This window comes from Eurosta solidaginis, chromosome 1 (assembly GCF_040869045.1).
Source record: "Eurosta solidaginis isolate ZX-2024a chromosome 1, ASM4086904v1, whole genome shotgun sequence".
In the NCBI taxonomy this organism is placed as follows: Eukaryota; Metazoa; Arthropoda; class Insecta; order Diptera; family Tephritidae; genus Eurosta; species Eurosta solidaginis.
The window spans coordinates 344,702,251-344,728,079 of NC_090319.1; the positions used below are offsets into that span (position 1 = coordinate 344,702,251).

At 36.3% G+C, this 25,829-nt stretch overlaps 1 protein-coding gene across 2 annotated transcripts in view; it reads left to right on the forward strand.

The window, feature by feature from the left end:
- The window catches only part of SIFaR (SIFamide receptor), a 310,116-nt gene that overhangs the window by 212,765 nt on the left and 71,522 nt on the right, over positions 1 to 25,829 (forward strand). For both annotated transcript variants that reach the window (XM_067762477.1, XM_067762476.1), the window contains exon 2: positions 15,321 to 16,371. In XM_067762477.1, the coding sequence (XP_067618578.1) occupies positions 15,333 to 16,371 (1,039 nt within the window). In that variant the 5' untranslated portion in view covers positions 15,321 to 15,332. The remainder of the gene's footprint in view (positions 1 to 15,320; positions 16,372 to 25,829) is intronic.

Genomic DNA, 25,829 nt, shown 5'->3' on the forward strand with positions numbered 1-25,829 from the left:
CGCTACATACTAGTTCCAAGCTGGTAGGTGGATGCAGGCATTTTTTAGCTAAGTTTACTGAATCGAGGGAAATTAGATGGCTGAGAAGGAAAGAAGGAAAAAGTGTCGTGGAAGTAGGTACACCGTGAACAAAGCGCAGCCAATGTAGAAGATTACCACGGGTTTTGCACTATCAAGATCCACATGGTCAGATTACAAAGAAATAGAAACAAGTAGTCTTCTGAAAAGCTCCAGAACCTAAACCTTACATCTTTTATACTCAGAACCCTTGAATAGCTAATAAATGTGAGTCTAAAGTCGAACATGGGAAAAGAAAGTCTGTGCACACGTTAATGTATAAAGTATGTATAGGGTTACGTAAAGCCTAGGGCTACAAGTAGTAACTAGGGCTTACAATTGGTTTTCGAATTTGGCGGTTATGGAGTACATGAGGTATTTACAAAGATTGATTTGGAAGAAAAGAGACCTATGGGTCTCGCCCTCTTCTTGGATATTTACGGCAATAATTGTCGTAATCGCGCCCATAATTTTCTATGAGGTTCTTAAAAACCGCCTTAACGACAACATGCTGTTACAAAATTTAAGGCCTTGAGCAACATAGCGCAAACATACATGATCTTGCGTGTTCTCGCCGAAATGCATCTTAAAATGAAATGTGTAAACTTTATTTTATGCTGATCCAGAAAAAAGAGATCCTAAAAGCTGTCAAATCACTGTAAAATATTTTATGCAAAAGTATTTCTTAAAGCAAAACATCTGACCTACTGGGCCGACTTTTCTGTTTAAATTCCCAAAATTACACATGTCTGCCAGAGAATAATATTAGAATATTGTTTAGAAGTAATTTTAACAAAAATATGTTTAATTAAATAATTAAATTTTTCAACAAGGCTATGCAGTGCTGGTTTACGCTTAGAGAAAACCAGAGGCTGAATGAAATGTAGGGGAGAAAAAAGATTGAGTGATAGGGAAGAGAGAGAATGAAAGGAGTTAAGGGTAGAGGAGGATATGGAGTAAGAATATGAGAAAGCGTAAGTGGACGAAAAACGGAGAGAAAAGTAGGATATATGAGAGGGGAAGGGGGGAGTAGGAGTGAGTGGAGTAAGTTTTCATCATAAGATATAACTATATATAGGGTATTCCATCCCATTTCGACCAATTTTGAACCCGACCCCTTTAGAATTTACTGAAAGTTTTTCTTCTTTTTCTAGCTTACGAAAGACGTTTTTCAGAATTTTTTCAAATTTTTTCTTCCAACTCAAAAAATGTTATGAATTTTTAAAAAAAACACCGTTTTTACTTTCAAAATGCTATAACTTTTTCAAAAATTTACCGTTTGGGATCTTTTTTTTTTAAATTTGTTTTTAAATGTACTTTTCGGAAAAAATACATAAAAAATTTTAAAGTTTTTTTTTAATTTTTCATCTTTTCGAGATTTTTCGAATTTCGCCATTTTTTTTCTCATAAAAAACTTCAATTAATTCTGCAATCATACCCACTAATCCTGGAGTGGGTCGATTTTTTTTATATTTTTTTTTTTTATTTAATTGAAAAAAAAACTGAAAAATTAAAATAAAAAAAAACTTTAAACATTTTTTTGTATTTTTTCCGAAACAAATTTAAAAAAAAAAAAGATCCCAAGCGGTAAATTTTTGAAAAAGTTATAGCATTTTGAAAGCAAAAACGGTGTTTTTTTTTAAATTCATAACTTTTTTTGAGTTGGATGAAAAAATTTGAAAAAATTCTGAAAAACGTCTTTCGTAAGCTAGAAAAAGAAAAAAAACTTTCAGCCAATTCTAAAGGGGTCGGGTTCAAAATTGGTCAAAATGGGATGGAATACCCCATATATTAGACTGGGCCGATTTATTAACCAATATCGCGCCATCGACTTTCCGATAGGATTTGGGCTCAGGAAAAAAAAAAATGTTCCACTAGGCATACCCAAAAAAATAATAAATTTGGAGCCTGCGAAATTTCAGTTGTTTGACTTTTTTCGACTTTGATTTTCAAGGTTTTTTTCATGACCTACTCAAAAAATGTTTCATTTGAAAAAAAAAATTTTTTTATCAAAAAACTGTTGTCCACAACGTTGTTAGCGGACATTTTTGGTAGAGCTTGCGATTTTTCGAACTTGTTCGAGAAGACATTTCTCGTGAGTCTCGCCTTCTCGCGAGATTCTCGCATCTCGAATTACTCTTAAAGCTCGTCAGGCTCGCGAGCTTATCGACATTCAATTAAATCTATTCGTTGGCTGTTTTATATAGAGCTTACGATTCCTTTTGGAGCACAAGCGAAAATTTCCACAGAACCACAACCAAAACACACCGAAATATATAGAATACTGCCAATGCAGCGACTGAATTGAAAGCCGAGAAGCTCGCAAGTATTACGAGTATTTCGAAATTCGAGAATCTCGCGAGAAGCCGTATTCTCGATGTCTCGTTAAAAAAATAAAATATTGTGAACAAAATTATATGTATAAGAAATATATTTTGAGTTAAATGTCATTGAAAAAGAAATATAATCAAAAAAAGATCACAAGTAAAAAGAACCAAGTTTAGAAATACTGTCCATAACCAATTAAGTTTATGCCGAGAAGCTCGCGAGATTTACGAGTACTTCGAGACACGAGAATCTCGCGAGAAGTCGAGTTCTCGAGTCTCGAAAATTTCGCTTGTGTTCGAGAAGAAATCGTAAGCTCTAACTTTTGGGTCCGACAGGGTATACGTATGAAAATTTTTTAGTAGGTCATGAAAAAAACCTTAAAAATCAAAGTGGAAAACAAGTAAAAAAATTAAATTTCGCAGCTCAAAAATTATTATTTTTGGGTATGCGTAGTGGAACTTTTTTCCTGAGCCCAAATCCTATCGAAAAATCGATGCGCGATATCGGTTAACTTTCTTTCGTCCATACAAATCGACCCACTCTAATTAATATGTAGCTATTTCAAATACATTTCATTTTTCGAAAAAATAATTTGACCTCCAGATAGACTCTAATCTTACTAGAGTAGCTTTAAAGAGAAATAATATAGGGAGTTACTTACATCCACTTCATGATGATACTTGGCTGGCTCCCAGTTATATGGGCATAGCTGGTAATAATAGGATGGATAGTAACAGTGCGCAAGGGATAACCCAACATTTGACGTATTCGACGAGTTGGACAGATTCAATGTGATTTTTAGGTTACAAGAGTTGTGCGTGTTCTACCAGGCGATAAAGGTGTGGAAAAAAGTTCAGGGATGCAAAATTTCTAAGATTATATGTAATCATTGTTAGTTTAAACTGACAAAGTCAATCTTATCACTAAAGGGTCGGTCCGTCGGTTTTGAAGAACTTCTTCTGATGGACTCCGGGGCGAGATGATCATCCATAGGCGTGAGCGAAAGTGATTGTCGGCGCAATCTCTTAAACACCTTTTCTTAACTTTTCTCTTCTTTCGTATCCTTAAACGTCATAGCCATCATCAGACGGCATCGGTCTCATCACAACCTTTTGTTTCATTGCACACTGGTGAATGTTTTTACGATGCGAGTCGCCAAAACTCAGCGCATAACCTCTAAGCCGGGAGAGAACATTTAATGCGCATCAAAGAAGACGCTCCTACAAGGTAGTAAACACAAGATCTAACTGACGTTAGTCAGTGTTTAAAATGTGTTGTAGGAAATTGTCCGCACAGTTGGGCGGAAATCATAGAAGGAACTGAATGTTATAAGTAGCCTTGAAAAATACGCATTTATTTCGTGATTCCAATGTCCGCACTCAACTTTTACCCTCATTGTATATAAAACTATTAACTTGAATGCTTACTAAAAATTTACCAATGGCGTAACCTTTAGTTTAATAAATACTCTAATTGTCTCTTCATATACATACCATCAAAAAAATGTCAGCTTCAAAAATGGCCTACGTACCCTTTACGTCTAACTTTAGTTTTAACGCGAGTTCTTTCCACTCCATTTATCTAACTACGTACTTATTGCCACAATCGCAAACACCAAAGTTCCCAACATATTTACATACTTATTAGGCTTCAATGGTGGGATTAGAAATGGAATAAAGTCCAGTCAGGCAGAGCAATGATGATGTAGGTTTTTATTAGTAGATATAATAAGTACATATGTATATGTGTATAAGTCCATACATATATACTTCTTATTCATGTGTGTACAGTAATTAAACCGTTTGAGAAATCTGGATTGGCCTTTCTTGTTTCTTGAAATATTTACAAAACAGAAGAGGTTAACATAGAAAGTAATGAATGCCCTCCTCTTCATCCATAGATCCGCAGCTGCGATAGTAATCATAAGTGCCGAAGCCTATACTAGAGGTGTGAGTGTCTATTAGTGTCTCAAAGCTACCAGAGCTACATTTTCGATCTATTTAGGGTTAAAACTTCACCGGCAGACCTAATGGACCAAAATATAGCGCTAGCAACTGCAGCAAGGCTTAAGACCTAGTGGCAGCTTGATTGCAGGTCGTATGGCCACACAGAATAGCACCATTAGCTTCGAAAGAGGTTCTGGGCCACAATAGAGCCGGAGGGTTGGCGCAAGGGTGCGGAAATGGCAGAACATGCTATACACGTGTATACCTATGTTGCCAAAGTTATGAGAGGGATCGGGTATGCTGTGGCCTCTCAGAAATAATTATTTCCTACAGACTGCAAGATCAGTGCAGTGTCTTTAAGGTGGAAATTGTAGCCGTGAAGAAAGAAGAAATAATAAATTTTGGAGGAAGAATGCTTCAGCTGCAGTCGCATCAGTATATATTGTGACGAATATTATCATCACTAAGCGATACTACCATCACTAAGCCGATACTAAACAGCCACTCGTATGTACGTAAACAAAGCAGTCATCATGTACACACATACCAAGGCAGCAGAGACATACTCACAAACGCATATCATCATCAGCGGAAGTAGTACTCACATATACACACCCATATGGATACAAACTACAAATATACATGTATGTAGCTGCTAAGCAAGCATGAAGTTCACGAAATTACTAGACCTTAGGATAAATGGGTGAACGAGGAAACCGAGAGTATAAAAGCAGCACAAGCTGAAGCATAACTAATCAGTTTGATTTAAACACGCTATTGGATGTGAAGTATAGGTGTTATTGTGAAGTACCTCAAGGTAGTCTATTAAAGACCATTTTGCATTATTGAAAACTGGAGTTATTTATTCAACAGTTGGCAGAAGGTTTGGAATAAGCGGAATTTTTCTAAATTCGTTACAATATATTGAAAGTCAGGCGACGATCATGCCGCAGTTTGGTACGAGGTCAATGTTACTTTTATTCCAAAGGCCGGTATGTGCTCTCACGTATCACATACGGACTTCAGATCAGTCAGTCTCTGGTTGTCTCACCTAAAAATATTGGAACAGCTTATTAATCTCAGCATCCTAGCATGCGCAATAGGGAGCAAGGGTTGTGGAAATTAACAGACTTCTGGTGTAGATACCGAGTCCGATTGTCCGAAATTAATTTCTGGATACCCTGTGCGATAGTTTGCAGGGCTATCTGGATTCGGTGACTAGGTGGGCTTGATTGCCAGCCCAATCCACCATGGAAACAAAAGGCTGATAAAGTACAAGATTCCCGTTTCAGAATAACCTCGATTTGGGAAATACCGTTGGTAAATTCAGATATGATTACATATCTGGGGACTATATTGGACAGTAAGATGTCATGAAGCAAAGTTCTGAGATAGGCAAAAGAAGGCCTCGGTTGCCTTGTATTGCTGCCGCGGGGAAATCGGTAAGAATGGGGACTCTCCCCTAGGGTAGGACACTGACTTTATGGCAGTCAAACTATGTACATAGGTGCTTTGGGATAGTGGTATGATGGGTCACACTTAGCACGGCGAGTACAACCAAAATGTTAGTGTCAGTACAACGTACAGCAATGTTTGGTATCAGTGACGATTTTAGAACAACAACTACCTTGGCATTGAATGTCATGTGGAACATATATACGGTGGATATTGCGGATAAGTTGGCTGCGGCTTGGTTAGGGATCTTTCTTCGTGACATGGACTTTATCATCTAGGTCATTAAAGCATTCTTATCAATGTTGTATATAGAATAAACCTTTTATCTTATACGGTCTAATATACACAATTACTTATATATGTAAATATTTTTATGTTACCACCGATTGTGTCATTTATATTTCGTTTCTAGCCATGAGGCTTGTCAAAACTTAAGCCAACGGCGACAATGGAAACCATAAAAGTAAAAAAAAAACACGAAAACTGAAAAAGGCTCTAAAAAATTAATAGCCACAAAACCTACAATTCTTATACGAGAATTGAGCATTATAAATTTCCATCAAGCCCAACTAAACTGCGGAAAACAGTGTTCCTTGTCAATGAAAGAATCCATTCACTCACTCACTCACTGGCACTCCATTCTGTCACTTGAAAGACATTGCCCTATTAACGCACAAGAGTCCTTATCATGTGTGGCAACACAACAATACTCCAAAGCAGCAGCAGTGACCATCTACGCACTCAAACGTAACGGTTGTTTGTACTAATAGAGAACGATACAATTACAAAGCCTTTATATGTATACCAAAAAAATTGTGTACATTGTCGCCGTGTTGTCTGCTATGCTACGGAATTTTACTTTTATTGCTTCAGCGACTTTCATTACGGTCGCTTAGTATACCACGCTGTGAGTGGATTGTAATCAGTATTGTTTTATCTATAAATTTGTTCAATGGAATCATCAATTAAACAAGCATAAAAATTTCAGGATACTAGAATTAAAATGATGAAAAATGGAAATTAATATTTATCCATCTGGCTATTGAGCTCATTAAATTATAACAAATTATCAAAAATGTAAGTATCCCAAAAAAAACTTTAAACAAATTTTAATATTTATATCGATGTAAGGTAGGAAGCTGTAGATTTAGGTAGAACCTAAAGAATCTAAGGGGTGATATAACGAAGCTTCTCACATAAAATCAGAAAATTTGCACATTCAAGCTTCTGGCTAGCGACGACGATATTAAAAATTTATCCAAACAACTTCATAGAAGTGGCTCAGAAATAATTCCAAAACTAAGCTCTAAATGGTCCAGAAATCATCTTGAAAATATTCCAAACTTAACTCGAAAACATACTGGTAAGCATGCGAACCTATCCCGAATTGAAGTTACTGAGACTTCAGCTAAATTTCAATCTTAATGAAATATTTGCATGATGTTCTTAATATATCGAATTACTCCGTAAAACAGTTTCGAAATATTCTCGAAAACATTTCCATGACCACCAGCTATCTCCATGTGGTTCACAATCATGCTGAAAAATTATCCAATATAATCCACGAGTTTTACTTCTAAAACCGTCCCAAAAATATTCCGAGCTAATGTTGAACAAGTCTCAATATATATAACGCCTTAAACTTAATATGCGAATCAAACTAATCTCATATCAAATACCCTGAAACTGCGAAGCTTGAAGCTTGAAAAACTTTGCAAAGCTTTTTACAAAAGAAGCTTTCAAACTAATTCCTAAATCATCCCAAATCAAACAAAAAAGCCTCGGTTTTTTATTTCTACCAAAATAATATCATAAATAACTTAAGGTGGTCCCGAAAATTAATAGAAGTAAACACAGAACAATATCCACGGCCTTTCAACAAAAAATTTAAGAAAAAATCTCCAAGATGTACAATGCGAGATTCGAATTTTATCTATACTTGTATCGTGTCGCGGAGAGTAACTTTAAAAAAGTTAAAACAACGTCAGCTAAGTGCAGGATCACACTTCTTATATTGACGGTCTACCCATAAGGAATGGTACCGCAATATGAGCACTCTACTGGAAAACGTATCTGCTACCCATGCCACATTTCATATTTCCACACTATCCGGGCGAGGTCGCCAAGTATCCCTTACACCCTCCATAATTTTCCAGTGTAGTTATCGCCTTCGAAGAAGGTTTAGGACCAAATTTTAGGCGGAAGTCGAGAATTTCTTTCCAATCTTCGGCATGGAAATACGTCGATATGATCCAAGTTGAGCCCAAGAATCTTACCATTTTTAATCATAGCTCTGTCAGCCAATTTCAGGCACACCGTGCTGGTCTGACAACTGTCAAGTCGTCAGCGAAAGCGATAAGAAACGTGCTTTCGGGCAGGTTCTACCGGAGGATTCCTGAGGTGTTCCCCCACTCATTCACAACACAACAACGATCTTTCATGTAGTCAGTAGTTTTAAATAGTGAAAAATTCATATCTTCCCATCTGACGGACTGCAAACCATTTTTGACGTTACCACTAAGACTGTGGGCTTGGCTAGGTGACATGCCTTTTCAACCTTTATAACAATATTTATGGCCTCGGCTATGGTGTCTCTCGTGGTGTTTCGAAAACAATGCTGTCAGTGAAATTAACTCCCCCTTAGCTAATATCTGCTGTTGGTTCGGAAAATTGTATATACCCAGCTAAACCTATCCTTGATTAGAGGCGTTAAAATTTTAAAGAAAGCAAGTTATTTGCAGCCAGCCATATTACTTCTGCGCTAAAAGACAATGGGCGTTATTTCTATTTTGCAAAGCATAGAAGATCAGCGATCTTCACTTCCATTTATTGAGAAATAACGCTCCCCGCATTTAAAAAATATTGATTTTTTTTGTTAATTAAATTTTGTTTTATATAATATATATAATTTTGTTTAATTGTTGTTATTTTTATTTTTAATTTTGTTTAATTTGATCTTATATTTTTTTAAATTTTATTTCATTTCATTTTATTTTATTTCATAAAATTTTTTTTCTTTTGTTTTTTTTTTTGTTCATTTTCTTTTTTTTTTCATTTTATTTTATTTTTTTCTTGTTTCATTTTATTTTATTTTTTTGTATTTCATTTTATTTTATTTTATTTCAATTTAATTTGTTTTATTTTATTCTATTCTATCTTATATTGTTTTGTTTTATTTATTCTGTTTTATTTTATTTTTTTTGTTTATTTCACTTTATTTTATTTTGTTTTATTTTATTTTATTTTTATTTTTTCATTTACTTTTTTTCTTTTGTATTTAATTTTATTTTCTTTTCTTATATTTTCTTTTATTCTTTTATTCTACCTTATTTTATTTTAATTTCTTTTATTTTATCCTATTTTATTTTATTTTATTTATTTTTATTTTATATTATTTAATTTTGTTTTATTTTATTTTATTTTTTTTATCTTATTTGTTTTAACTTAATTTAATTTTATTTATTTTATTCAATTTTATTTAGTTTAAATTTATTTAATTTTTTTAATTTTATTTTAGTTTATATTATTTTATTTTGTTAAGTTTTATATTATTTTATTTTTTTTTTTTCAATTTATTTTATTTTGTTTTGTTTTATTTTAGTTCACTTTATTTTATTTTGTATTATTTTGTTTTGTTTTGTCTTATCTTATGGAATTTTATTTTAATTTATTTTATTTTATTTTGTTTTATTTAATTGATTTTATTTTATTTCCTTTGTTTTACTTTATTTTACTTTTTATAATTTTATTTTATGTCATTTTAAAATGTTTTTTGTTATATCGGCCTACTGATATGTAAGATAGCGGGTTCGAATCGAGCATCACTGCCATGAAACAACTCCAACTATCACATCCATTCTGCAACAGATGTCGCAGTGCTGTGAATATCAATTGGCAAGAAAACGGATAGAAGTAGAAATAATAAAGACAAACAAACAACCGCTGTGATAGCTGAATACTTATAACAGCGGCGCCTAAACATTGCCGCTGAAGGAATTTAGCAGTTCCTGAAATTTATCTATAGAACTAGCTTTGCCAGTTGTTTAAGTTTTCTTCCTTCTATTCTAATTTAAAAATTTTTGCAATGAAATTTTTTCAATCAAATGTATTGTAACAATAATAATGATCAAATAATTATTGTTAGGCCTTGAACTCGATTCGAACTCGCGATCTTATTTTATTTTATATTATTTTATTTTATTTTATTTTGTTTTATTTTATTTTATTTTCTTTTATTTTTTTTCTATTTTTTTTTTTCAATTTATTTTATTTTATTTTAATTTATTTTATTTTATTTATTTTACTTTACTTTATTTTGCTTTTTTAATTTAATTTTAGTTTATTTTTAATTATTTTATTATATTTTTTCATTTTATTTTATTTAAATTTTTTTATTTTGTTTTATTTTATTTTACATGATTTTATTGTGTGTTATTTTATTTTATTTTATTTTATGTTATTTTCTTTTATTTATTTTATTTTTTTTTTTTTTTTTTATTTTTTTTTTTATGTTATTTTCTTTTATTTTATTTTATTTATTTCTTTTTTCATACTTATATTTAAGAATTCATGAGCTTAACACCGGCTTATAATAATTGAATTTCAATAATTATGTTTCCTAAATTATTATTATGTATTCTTATATATAAGTATAAGCTGAACATACCATTAAACAAAGATACATAAATATTTCTTTTTTCTATTATATTTTATTTTGTTTAAATTTATTTTAATTTATTTTATTTTATTTACTTTACTTTATTTCACTTTTTTTAATTTTATTTTAGTTTATTTTATATTGTTTTATTTTAATTTAATTTATTTTATTTTATTTTATTTTGTTTTATTTTATTTAACTAAATTAATTTAATTAATAATTTGGGAAAATTTTAAACAACGTGACATCAGGACGGACAAGGCGACAGCTGTTTCGATTATACCTTGTAAATCTCTTCAAAGCCTTTTCTCCCGCGAGTGGGAGTCGAACCCGCACTCATACGATATTTGAAATGGTTACAAACGCATTCGGCTACGTCATGCCTTAGTTGTTGTAAAGTTTTCCCAATTGCCTTCTTTTTGCATATTTTAATCTTTTACACATTGCATACTTCGTATGCAATTATGTGTTAAAGCTATGCTTGGTACGGCGGGTTTCAAAGAAACTTTGGTATTTGTTGCTGTTTTTGTTCTATTTATAGAACTACAACGAATTAACCAATTTTGTCTATTTGTATGATTTAATCGGGGATTGCCCGTATTGCTTTTTTAAATGTATGAAAACATTTATTAATCCCCGATTAAATTATAAATTAATTTAAATTTTGTATTATTTTATTTTATTTAATAATTTTTTAATCAGTTTTTGCTAGCTGGCTTAACAAAACGATAGCCAAAATCAAAAATTAATAATTTTTTATTTAATTTTTATTTTTTTCATTTTATTTTAATAATTGTTTTTGTTTTATCGACTCATTGATAAAGGATTAAAGGTTATATTGGAGTTCAAGGCCGAAACAATCATTTCTATGATAATTATTTTTTTTTTTTTAATTTTTCTATAATTGAAAAATTGTTTTTTGGAATAGTAGGTACAAAATCATATAAATTATTGCTCTGGCCTTGAGCTCGAATCGAACCTGGAATCATTTTATATTATTAAATTATATATTACTTTATTTCTTTTTTTTTATTCTATTATATTTTGTTTTGGCAGCCGTCGCGACGCATCGTGGTGTGATGGTTGCATGTTCCGCCATCCACACCGACGTTACAGGGTTCACGACTCGGGAAAAGCAACATCAAAATTTTTCTAAGCGGGGTCGCCCCTCGGCAGTATTTGGCAAGCACTCCGAGTGTATTTCTGCCATGAAAAACTCTCAGTGAAAACTCATCTGCCATGCCGCTCGGAGTCGGCATAAAACAAGTAAGTCCTGTTCCGCCAATTTGTAGGAAAAATTAAAAAGGAGCACGACGCAAATTGGAAGAGAAGCTCGGCGTAAAATCTCTACGGAGGTTATCGTGGCTTACATTTATTTTTTTATATTTTGTTTTATTTTATTTTATTTCATTTTGTTTTATTCAATTTAATTTAATTTAATCATATTGTATTTTATTCTTTTTCATTATATTTTTGTTTATTGCATTTCACAGCTGGGTATATATCATTATTTCATTTTTATGTATTTTTTTTTTTCTTTTTATTGTTAGTGATATAGTATTTGTAGAGCTTAGAATTTTAAGAACTTTTTTATATCGGCAATAAATTTTGTCTGCAATAAATAATAAGTTTTTAGGAATATTCCTTTGTGGTTTATATGTATCAGTTTTTGTTAGACATAATTGTTATATCAAGAGCTTAAGTATACAAATTCCAAAGAGATTTATTTATTTCGTAATTTTTTCATCATTTCAATGCTTAAACTTTTTAAGTATTTGCATGAGTATGTTTATAAGCATGATAAGGTAAATTACGAATGCTAACAAATTTACTGTATTAATTCACTTTTATATAACACCTGGACATAGACATACAAACATAAGTCTGCATATACATATAAACATACCTGTACTTCAAATATAATTATTTCATAAATACACCTCCACATTTGCCGCCTCCCTCCTCCAGCACACCACACCTCAACCTTGAGAAAAAGTGAAATTTTCGAGTTATAACCTTCAAAACAAAAATTGTAAAGGGCATTTGTTTGTGTAATGACAAAAAAACTAAAAAGAAAAATAATAATGATATTTTAGGCGATGCCGTTATTCGTGCGTATATACTACAAAATATTTCAATATAAGTGAACTCATATACTCATAAGAATATGTACATATGTATGTTTGTAAGTATGTATACGTTTGCGTATAGTAATCTACACACGATGACCTTAACTGGAATATCTGTACAAGGTCTTGTGGCTGAAAGTACAAACATATAACAGTGAGGTCCTTGAATTGTTTTACGGGCCGTAAACGTTGTATAATCGGCTCTGCAATACGGTAAATGCACTTCGGCAATAACAAAATTAATTTTATTTGAAATTTTATGATTAAAAGTTTATGCAATTGAATACAAAAAAATAAAAATTGTTATAAGTAAATATGTATGTTCAAGTCAATAACCAAATGTCATCTTTGTAGGCAAAAATAAATTCTTCGCCGTATTAGTTGAGTTTCTTCAAGGACGCATAGAAAGAAGTATTTGATATAGCGCTGGGAATCTAGCCATGCGGGGCATAAATTAGCTGCATCATGGCGTAATCTTAATTCTTTAATACCTTTTTTAGCATAATAAAATATTCAAGGAGTATCTTAATCTGCGAAGTCGCTTAAGGACAGGTGAAATCTCAGTATAAAGCAACTAGAGAAAACTCTTATTGCTTATAATTTCGGGAAATATAAACAAATCTTAGTTGGTTGAATTTCGCCCTAAAGATAAGGCTAACACTTTTGTTGAGAAGTTCGATCGCTTTTATGTATTATATCAGATAATATGAAACGAGCTGAAGACGAGTAAATTATACGGCGTAACTCTAACCGAACTTTGTGAGCCATCAATTGAGATAGGGTGCGCTGCGGTGAAATGTTTTGGTATTCTTTAAAGCTTCCTTCTTTAAATTTTAGGGAAATGTGAATTAGACACAAGAAGGTGAAAACAAGGCCGTCGACATCTTTCCTTAAAATTATTTTGAGTTTGTCGAAGAGGTTATTCTACATTTCCTGTTTCTAATTATAAGACTACCCGCTTTGCTGGGGTGCAATCTTTTACTTGAAGAGAAAAAAACAGTTTTCCACTCCTCATCTCTTCTTATCTACTTCTTTCTATTCTTTATAGTTTCGTCATTGCTCTTCCTCTTGCTAATTTTCTTGTTTCTTTCCATCTTCTTTACCTTATCCCGGGTTTTCTTGTTCATTCCCCATCGGTTTTACTCTCTCCTCCAAATTTCCACGTTTCTGCGTATGTATACATACTTTCTTCCTTCTCCACTCCACTCCTCTCCTGCTCCTTCTTTATTTTATTTTCCTTGCCCTTGTACGTCCTCTTTTTCTACCTCACCGTATAAATATCCGCCTCTCTCTTCCTTTCCTATCCGTTTTTTTATTCTTCCTTCTTCACCCCTCCTCCATGCCTCAATTCCCCAACTCTACTTTTTTTTGGGTTTTTTTAACTTTCTACTTTTCATTTTTTCCATCTCTTTGTTCTGTTTCCATCTCTCTCCTCCACATCTACCAATTCCATTATTTCCATCTCTCTGCGCACATATACTTATTTTCTACTTTCTCCACTCTTCACCTGCTCTTTCTTCATTTTCTTTTATCTTGCTCTTGCACGTTCTGCTTTTCTTCCTCACCGTATCACATAGGCCCTTTGGATTTACACCTTCCTCTCTTTCTATACATCAACCTTTCGACTAAACCCACTAGTTTGTCCCCTTCCCATTCCCCTCCCGCTTTTTAATTTAGATAAACTAATGCTAGCCTAAGGAGTTTCGACTTCGAAGCTTTTCCTTTAGGTAAACTCTTTAGCATGTACATATGGTGGTAGGCGAATTGGCAAGGGACTTGTTTATACAATGACAAGCAACTTGCATTTGAGTCAATTCATATTAAGAATGCCTTAGTCCTTCAGAGTGCAATTTCGGCGAACTCGAAACATTGCATCAAAACTCGAGATGGGCTTTTTTTCTCGGTCTGGTTCGGAACCAACAAAGCAGTACCAGCTAAAGAGTTGGATCAAAAGTGTAAACTAGTACACTAGAACCAGTTCTAAAGTGGAAATTTGTATTAAGCTCGGAACCATAAAAAATGTAATGCATCGCGAACAATTTACACCGTCTAGGACATTGCCATGTTAAATTCCCCCAGTGAAAGCATGTAAAAGAGATAGAGAGCGAACTACTAGTAGGTTCTGAATGCACTAGAACCGCACCAGTTTTGAAGTAGTGATACTCCCTACAGGGTACACGCGCAGAATAGAAATTAACTTGCAATCGCCTTTTTCATCAAATTTTATGTAGGATCCGAATATGCTAGGAACTGTTCCAAAGCAATAAAAGTATACTATATAATGTTCCAACAATGGCGGCCATCGTGGTGTGATGGTGGCGTGCTCCGCCTACCACACCGGATGCCCTGGGTTCAAACCCCGGGCAAAGCAACATCAAAAATTTTAGAAATAAGGTTTTTCAATTAGAAGAAAATTTTTCTAAGCGGGGTCGCCCCTCGGCAGTGTTTGGCAAGCGCTCCGGGTGTATTTCTGCCATGAAAAGCTCTCAGTGAAAACTCATCTGCCTTGCAGATGCCGTTCGGAGTCGGCATAAAATCATGTAGGTCCCGTCCGGCCAATTTGTAGGGAAAATCAAGAGGAGCACGACGCAAATTGGAAGAGAAGCTCGGCCTTAGATCTCTTCGGAGGTTATCGCGCCTTATATTTATTTATTATTTTATATAATGTTCCACACCTAAATATACATATATCATTGTCATGCATATTTCTACTAATCGTATGAAATTATTCTAATGTTTTCCCCACAGCCCTGCCTAACGATGGTAGCATCAGCCGATCCACAAAACATAATTCAGAAACTACAAAAGTACAAACAACTAAATGGCACTAATTTTTTGAAATCTCTAGACAATCGAACTGTTACAACAGCGACGAATCATCATGACAGCTACAAACAGCAGAAAAATGCAATACCTATGCTTGGAAATAGTCTACAACAACAAGAAATCAACAATATCCAAACAGCAACAACAACAATATCAAATGGAAACCACTTAGTGGATCAACAACAACAAAATACAACAAATAATTTTTTCGATTTACTATTAAATCCCGAATATGCGGAACAATTCACCGAAATGAATAATGATTTATATCAAATCAAAACTTCAAATGAATCGACAGCTGTTGATCACAACCTCACACCATACTCCTCAACCATACTTCTATCACCTGCGTCCGCGCTTACTTCTCTTTATACCAGAAATGATATGAAATTACGAATAAGTCCAACACCAAATAATTTAGTGGTCGATAGTTTGCTGGGATCTGTAATGACGACTGCTACAGCGACAGTCACTGGCTCAGCGCAGTCGGCTACAAATAATCCCAAAGATTTTTTAAATTTTAATTTTGATGGTCAATTGCAATCAATGCCGCAAAATTCGGCTGTTAATAGTAATAGTGCAACATTAACGAGCATATATGCCAATCTATTGGCTGATCTAACATTACCAGCATCTACCACAATATCATCAGCAGCTGAAACAATCGCATATTCAACAACGCCAATCGCAGTGATTCCAGAAAATGATAATTCCACCGTTTATTGGGAATATGATGCGAATGAATTTGATGTACTCTATCGTCATTCATTGGTTATGACAATTGTTTATTGTATTGCATATGTCATCGTATTTTTGGTCGGTTTGATTGGCAATAGTTTTGTTATTGCTGTCGTATTTCGGGCGCCACGTATGCGTACAGTTACAAATTATTTTATTGTTAATCTGGCTATAGCTGATATTTTGGTGATTGTTTTTTGTTTGCCCGCAACATTGATGAGCAACATTTTTGTGCGTAAGTATTGAAAACAGTAAATTTTGTATATACATATGTACATTAGACTGGGTCGATTTATTAACCGATATCGCGCCATCGATTTTTGAATAGGATTTGGGCTCAAGAAAAAAAGTTCCACTACGCATACCCAAAAAAATAATTTTCGAGCCTGCGAAATTTCATTTTTGTACTCAGTTGAGCAGAGCTCACAGAGTATATTAACTTTAGTTGGATAACGGTTGGTTGTACATGTATAAAGGAATCGAGATAGATATAGACTTCCATATATCAAAATCATCAGTACCGAAAAAAAATTTGATTGAGCTATGTCCGTCCGTGCGTCCGTCCGTCCGTCTGTCCATTAACACGATAATTTGTGTAAATTTTGAAGTATCTTGATGAAATTGAGTATGTAGGTTCCTGGGCACTCATCTCAGATCGCTATTTAAAATAAAAGTGCGAAAAAGTGCGATAATTCAATACCAAAGACGGATAAAGCGATGGAACTTGGTAGGTGAGTTGAACTTATGACGCAGAATAGAAAATTAGTGAAATTTTGGACAATGGGCGTGGCACCGCCCAACTTGAGCAAAAACGGATATATCTTTACTCAACTCAGTTCACGTATTTATCTGAACTCACTTTGTATTGGTGTAAAAGATGGCCGAAATCCGACTATGACCACGCCCACTTTTTCCATATCGAAAGTTACGAAAAATGAAAAAATGCCATAATTCTATACCAAATACGAAAAAAGGGATGAAACATGGTAATTGGATCAGTTTATGACGCAAAATATAACTTTAGAAAAAAACTTTGCAAACTGGATGTGACACCTACCATATTAAGTAGAACAAAATGAAAAAGTTCTGTAGGGCGAAATCAAAAGCCCTTGGAATCTTGGCATGAATACTGTTCGTGGTATTACATACCTATATAAATAAATTAGCGGTACCCGACAGATGATGTTCTGGGTCACCCTGGTCCACATTTGGTCAATATCTCGAAAACGCCTTCACATATACAACTACCGCCACTCCCTTTTAAAATACTCATTAACACCTTTCATTTGATACCCATATCGTACAAACAAATTCTAGAGTCGCCCCTGGTCCACCTTTATGGCGATATCCCTAAATGGCGTCCACCCATAGAACTATGGCCTACTCCCTCTTAAAATACTCTTTAATACCTTCCATTTGATACCCATGTCATACAAACACATTCCAGGGTTTCCCTAGGTTCATTTTCCTACATGGTGATTTTCCCTTATTTTGTCTCCATAGCTCTCAGCTGAGTATGTAATGTTCGGTTACACCCGAACTTAGCCTTCCTTACTTGTTCTGACTTTTTTCGACTTTGATTTTTAAGGTATTTTTCATGACCTACTAAAAAATTTTCATTTGATTGCAAATTTTCATGTATACCCTGTCCCAAAATGTCCGATAACATTTTTTTTTTTTTTTTTCAAAAAATATATGATAATTTTCTAGTAGGTCATTAAAAGACCTTAAAAATCAAAGTCGAAAAAAAGTCAAAAAATTTAAATTTCGCTGGCTCGAAAATTATTTTTTTGGGTATGCGTATTGGAACTTTTTTCCTGAACCCAAATCCTATCGAAAAATCGATGGCGCGATATCGGTTAACTTTCGTCCATACAAATAGACCCACCCTAATGTACATAAATAGTTTATTATAGTAGTATGTATGTAGTACATATGTTAGTATGCGAGTATTTGTGAATAGAGATTGGTATACGTGTGAAAACGGTTTTATGTCTTTTCTTTATCATATATTATTATTGGACGTACAAAACGTTTTAACTTCCTAACTAATAGTTTTAGCCAAATAAACCCTCTATGTAGCTTATCAGCGATCTATGAAAGAGAATCTCACCCCAGACTTATTTTTCCAACGAAATAACAAATTTGCTGATTTATTATTATTTTTGATGCACTGTGATTTCTTGCGCTTGATCTTTCAGCTTATTACTCTTTGAGGAAGCTTTTATTATATTCGAGTATATTACTCCATATCACGAAGGGATTAAGAATTCTTCCGGCGGGAATAAAGCAAGCCGAGGCGGATTCCAGCTAACATAGGAGATTTATATCGCCAATACGCTCCCCTATTTCAAAGCAAATTTGCAGCTAGCCTGTCATCATCATGGCTTTAGAAAACTTCATAGCACAACAACCGCGCTAAATGCCATTAGTACCCAGATAAATTGCGGTTTAAATCAAAACCTCCACCACAGGACAGTACTCGTTGCGCTAGACCTATCAAACGCTTTTGATACCGTCAACCACGGCACGCTACTGCAAGACCTGGAAGGGTCTACCCTCCCCCCTGCTGCAATTTAGAAACGCAACATCAAAACCAAGAAGAATTAAACAAGGGGTGCCACAGGGTGGCATCCTTTCCCGAACAATTCTTGCCATAGAGGTCCGACGCCTGATTGTTGAGTTCACCAAGGACCAGCTTATGTTTTTTTGCTTCATACGGCTGAGTTATCAGGTGCAGTATTTCCTCAAAATGTTTACGGAGATGACTTCTTAATTCCCTAGGCGGTGTTGGCTCATCAATCAGATGTTTGTTGGGATGCCCAGGTTTCTGGGTATTCAACAGGAACTGTTTGGATAGCATCTCATTTCTCTCCCTTATGGGGAGTATTCTCGCCTCATTATGTAGATGGTGTTCTGGGGACATAAGAAGACAGTATTTTGGCAGGCCTGTAGCTTCTTCCAGTGGGTATTTTTAGGCTTGGCGACCATATAGGGGACGCGTAACATGCAACCGGCTGGCAAATTGCTTTGTGGTAATGAGCATTTCTTTGGCTTTTCCCCAAGTACTGCCAGCAAGGGATTTGAGGATTTTATTACGGCTCTGAATTTTCGGTACAATTGCGGCTGCGTGCTCACCAAAATGTAGATCCTGATAAAACGTCACACCCAAGATTTTGGGGTGTAGGGCAGTCAGTAGCGTAGTGCCATCGACGTGGATGTTCAAAATGGTCGACATTTGGGACGTCCATGTTGTAAATAAGGTCGCGGAGGATTTAGTCGGTGATAATTCCAGATTTCGCGAGGCGAAAAACTGGAGAGATCAGGGAGGTAGCCGTTTATTCTGTTGCAAAGCTCATCGGTCTGTGGGCCTGGGCCTGTGGCCATTATTGTGCATGCAGTCATCGGCGTAGGAAACGATGGTAACTCCATCTGGTGGCGAAGGTAGCTAAGATATGTAGAAATTAAACAAGAGTGGAGATAGGACACCACCCTGTGGCACCCCTTGTTTAATTCTTCTTGGTTTTGATGTTTCGTTTCTAAATTGCACAGATGCGTGCCGACCACCCAGATAATTTGCGGTACACCTTTTAAGACATGGGGGAAGGGTAGACCCTTCCAGGTCTTGCACTAACGTGCCATGGTTGACCGCATCAAAAGCTTTTGATAGGTCTAGCGCAAGGGGTACTGTTCTATGGTGGGGGTTTTGATTTAAACGGCAATTTATCTGGGTGCTGATGGGATTTAGCGCGGTGGTGGTGCTATGGAGTTTTCTGAAGCCATGCTGATGACAAGCTACCTGCAAATTTGCTTTGAAGTAGGGGAGCAAAATGGCTTCAAGCGCCTTGGCTACTGGCGATAGGAGAGATATCGGACGATATGACTCTCCTATGTTAGCTGGTTTCCCAGGCTTTAGTAGCGGGACCACCTTGGCCATTTCCCATTTTTCGGGTATGACAAAAGTGGAAAGAGACAGGTAAAAGACATGTCCTAAATATTTGAAACCCTCTTTCCCTAGGCTTTTAAGCATCGCCATGGCTATGCCGTCTGGGCCCACTGCTTTGTATGGTTTAGCATGACCGATGGCATCCTCAAGTGCGTGTCTGTTGGCTCTCCGTCTATCTTTGTCGACCGTATAATTCATTATATATTGTCGGCAGAAAGCGCCCGCGCATTTTTTCGCATCCGACAGCACGTTATCACCAAAGGCGATGGAAACTGTGTCTTTGTGCCTAGACGTATTCTATAGCGACTTTACGGTGGACCAAAGTTTACCTTCACCGACAGAGAGGTTAGAACCGCTTAGGTGCTCCACCCATTTCGCCCGCTTGTGTTCATCCATTATTTGGGGGTCGCCGGGATCGAGCTGTTCTTTCGCTAACCTTGCGGCCTCCGCCGGGAAGTGGGGCCGAATTTCTGGAATTCTACCGGCGGGAATGAAACGAGCCGAGGCGGATTTAATGAATGCGGAAAGCACGCTCCCCTTGGCGGGCATCAGTCGGGATAGGGAGGGCAGCAAAGCGGTTGTCTGTAAAGGATTTGTATTCGTCCCACTTTCCTTTTTTGAAGTTAATGAAAGTGCGTTTTTCTGTAACAATGAAGTCGGCGGAACGCTCGAGCGAAATAAGTATAGGCAGGTGATCGGATGCCAATGTTACCATCGGCTGCCAGTTGACGCAGTTTACGAGCTCTACGCTCACGATTGAAATATCCGGCGAACTGTGACAGCTTCCTACCATACGTGTGGGGGCGTCTCCGTTTATTGTGCAGAACGTCGTTTCTTATATTTGATCCGGCAACATCTCACCCCTACTGTCCGTCCGCAAGTTTGAATGCCATACATCGTGATGGGCATTGAAATCGCCTAAGATAATGCGATTGTTGCCAGTGAGTAAGGCGCTGATATTAGGGTGGTATCCACTAGGGCAACAGGTGGCAGGAGGGATGATGTTGTTGTTGTTATTGTAGCGATAAGGTTGCTCCTCGAAGGCTTTGGGGAGTGTTATCGATGTGATGGTCCTTTTCCGGATACAGATCCGGTATGTTCCGGTACCACAGCAACATTAAGGTGCTAGCCCGACCATCTCGGTAACGATTTTTATGGCCACATTAAACTTTCAGGCCATTCCCTCCCTCCCCACCCCCAAGTACCATGAGGAGTTTGGGGTCGCCAGAGCCTCGTCTGTTAGTGAAACAGGATTCGCCGCGGATAGGTGAGGTTGACAATTGAGTTTGGAGAAGCTCTATATTGCGCTGGCAACCTGAAGGGTAGCGCTACACAGCCCCTTGAATCTGGTATTTTAGTCGCCCCTTACGACAGGCATACCTACCGCGGGTATATGACCCCCTAACCCGCTGGGGGTGCAGGAGGGTTGTAGATGTTGATGATTTCTAGATTTGCATCGCCTGACCGGAAAGATAAGCCTTGACGTTCTAAGACACTGTGGTCGATGTAGGGATCAAATATATGATATTGCACAGAGTGGTGTATGATAAACGCGAGGTCGCCTCCATTTCCGCTCTCGCGATCTTTTCTGTGGACATTATACCCAGAACAGGCCTGCAGTGCAGATCTTGCTGTGAGTTTACTCTCTTGAATCGCAGCAATGCGAATGTCTTCATGAAATCGCCTATATCCGTGATCTTCCCAGTTAATCCATTACAGTTTAACTGCAGAATTCTGAAGTGCATAGGAGGAGACGTTGTCACTCTGGGGGTAAGTGACGGGTGACTACGCCTGGGTTGCGGAAGGCTAGGACGCGACTGCTGTTGTGGTCCTGGGACTGGACGTCCTGGGGTAAGCATTGGGGTAACCGGTGTATTTGCGTATGCGGCCTGGCAACATAGTGCAATGAAACCCGTAGGAGGGTTGCCGTCGCGGAGACCAGAACATCTTGGAAAGTGGCACCGTCCATGGCAGGAGCTACAGTGGGCGGATGTCGCAAACATATATGTTCTGTGCTGCAGACGGTGCAGCGGGAGGTAGGGCCTGAGAATCTGTTTCCCTGACCTACAGAATTGCTGCCGGAAAAGAGGGGGAGAAGACGGGGGCAGGGGCTGAGGCATTGCTCCCGACTCTACTGCGGAGATTGTAGGTATGACTGGGAGTAGCCGTGTGAGTTGGTGGCGCCGTGGGGCGCGAGCAGCAGCGAGTACTTGTTGTGGCTTGCTGAGCAGCTGGGCTGCTGGAAGGTAGGAGGGGCTAAGGCGCAGACTACGGGACGTCGTAGGGCGTGAACAACAAGGAGCTACAAAAGAGTTATAGAAATTACGTAGACGTCTAATTTTGGGATCTAGACCAGAACCACCTGTCCGATGCAACCATAACCATCCCTTACACGAGACACACTGACAAGAGTATGACCGTCCTATAAAGATTCTTTTCCGGCAGCAAAACCATTTCTCAGGACTGAGGTCAGGAGACGGACCCAGGTTCTAAGTTATCGAATATTTTTGTTGTTGTGCCTTTATTTACTAAGAGCTTAGTGATGCTAAAATTCGCAGCAATAACTTAGCAAAACCTTGATTTTAGCTCCCAGATCATTTAGCACTTCAATACATTCATCAACTAGCTTAAAAGTAATTATGTAAGACTGTAAGGCATGTAAGGCTGCCGGACTGTCAGATATAATGTGAACACTCCTCGAGGATAAGCCTTCTTGTAGACATTCTCTACCGCAACCTTTCTTTGCATGGATTTCTGCCTGAAAAACAATGGGGTACCATCCCAATGGTAACGATTTCTTGAAGTTCGGCCCATAGATGCCAGCTTCAGGTTTTTCTTAAGAAAATTTTTATACATACGCGAACCAGTCCTCTGAGTTAAGATAAGTAAGATTTCATGCTTCCCAAAAAGTTCGTCCACAATATACACCTCGAAATTCCATGAGATTCTGAGCGTAGGGGCCATTACATGACGTATTTGGTGATTTTTGAAAACCATTAAATGTCTGCTATATTTAAATTTATTGGTATGACATAAGCTCAAGGCAAATACATTAAGACCATTCTGCTTTTCATTAACGCCACTCATATTATCTCAAGTGGCAATAAGGTCAATTGTTTTATTTCTCATTGCCACGTTTTAAAATGTAAACAACTCAAGCATTTACAGTTACATTTATTGATCTCGTTATTTTTTTGTCTTACGTCGAAGTGGTCAATTGACCACCTAGGAATATTGAATTTATGCCACCTTTAGTTTGATATAGACCACCATTTCATCAATTAATCGACATTGGTATCGGTAGCTATTACCGAAAATATTTTTGGGATAGAAATATGGCCAAATAATCGTGTTTCAGAAGATAGATCCAAAACATAACTGGGCAAAGTGAACAAATTCCAATCAATTCCACCGAAAGCTTAGTATTTAGTGGTAAAGGAATTGAAAATTTAGTGCACTGTGTCCAAATACTGCCCAAAATCATTAGACTATTTGTTTATCCGATATACTCTTAAAAATCCGCTGTTATAATTTTAAAATAAATCATAATGAAAAGTTTGAATAAATGTGTAACTAAGCATCTAAACAAATTGTATGCGCCTCAGGTTAGGTAGAACGGGCAGATCCATGAGGCCCTCACATAGACTAAATAAATAGGGTCAAACTTGCTCAACGAGCAAACTAAATAGCCTTATTGAAAACCAGGACCTATAATATAAAATAACTCCTAAAAGATTTCTAGCCCCTATACTACTTGCCGTTTTAGATCTGAGAGCTATACAACTCCTGAAAGCTGGGGTTGACGAACGCACGGCACGAGCATAAAACGTGCTCGATATTTTTATCCCCCAACAAATTGGTCCAAAACCAGTGTGAATTTGAAGAGACCAAAATTTATTTAATTTATTATTTATCGGCGGCCACCGTGGTGTGATGGTAGCGTGCTCCGCCTACCACGCCGTATGCCCTGAGTTCACACCTCGGGCAAAGCAACACCAAAACTTTAAAAATAAGGTGTTTCAATTAGAAGAAAATTTTTCTAAGCGGGGTCGCCCCTCGGCAGTGTTTTGCAAGCGCTCCGGGTGTATTTCTGCCATGAAAATCTCTCAGTGAAAACTCATCAGCCTTGCAGATGCCGTTCGGAGTCGTCATAAAACATGTAGGTCCCGTCCGGCCAATTTGTAGGGAAAATCAGGAAGAGCACGACGCAAATTGGAAGAGAAGCTCGGCCTTAGATCTCTTCGGAGGCTATCGCGCCTTACATTTATTTTATTCTTTTTTAATTTATTTAATTTGCTCCTACACTCGCAGTTGTCGAAATTTTCGTACAATTTTGCCAACTTTTCGAAAACGTTTTTGGGCTTGCATATTTTCAGAGTCATTATTTCTGGAAATTTTTTCTGAATTAATGAAAAAAAAAGTTTTATAAAATTCGGGCCACATTTATATGTATGAGGCTATCCAAACCAAAACGCAATAAGGGCACCCATAAATTGTTTCAGATATGTCTTGGATTTATCTTCACTTTCTAAAACCTCTGTAATAATCTTTATGCGAAATAAAAAACGGATAATCTTGCTTTTGTGGAATATTGGAAAAAATATGTTTCATGGAAAAATGCAATTTTTTCATAAAGTTTTTACTTTTTTTGAGCTGAAAATTTTGCAATTTTCATATGAATGAGGACTAGACGTGGAGTACTGGTATACTCCGTAAGGTCGATTGAAGGAGTACTTTAAGAGTATTTGTGCAATATACGAGTACTCTGTTACTAATCATCCGAATACCCCTTTAGAGTACTCCATGGAACTCTACGGGCGAGAACTTTCCAAAAAATCCAAAAAAAAAATATACTTAATGCACCACTCACAAGCAACGCTAGAGCTGCTCCATTTTTTAAGGGGTCGCTGAAATAATAGTACCAAACTCTCTATTCTATAAATAGCAAATACTATTCACATCAAAGTGCACAAAATCCAATAACTGCCAAACCAAAACGCAGTAGCTTCAAACAACTATCTTCTTAATTTCAAGGCCAGTTGTCTGATATGTGTGTTTTTTTTTTGGTTGCATGTTTGTTCTTCCATAACTGCTATAAGTAATATCATAAGTAAGTATCATTTGAGCTTCCATTTAGGACTGTGCATTTTTTCGCATGTATCAAGGAATTTTTTATGAGTTACTCATTGCGTTTTTGTTGGTAAATGAAGAACTTTTCAAAATGGGAATAAATTAGAGCTACATATGAATATACATATATGCAGGAGGCATACAAATTGGATAAAACATTCATCTACGGCATCTAATAAACGTAACGGGAGTATTTGTGAACGTTTTTCAGAAACGAAAAACATATGTCAACGAAAAATGCGTTACTCTGCAGCTTGTTTAGTTCATTACTTCGCCCACAATAGAAAACAAAAAAATACTCATACGCCATGGCGGCCATATGAAACAGTGAAGTTTTTCATATAGATGCGTTAAACGCAATCTTAAGGGCCAATTAAACTTCCTTAACCCTAACGCCATAGTCATAACCATATTTTTACTTATCCATATCAAATTGGCATCAGTTATTGGTGCCTTAACCTAAAAATCGTGAAAATTTGATAAAAATAAAGAAAACGTAAAAAATTACAAGCATATACCACAAAAATAAGTCTCTTAGTCAAAACGTATCCAAAACAATAAATAAAATCTACAAAAAGTTAATAAATTCTCCAACTCAAATATTTTTAGGTTATGGA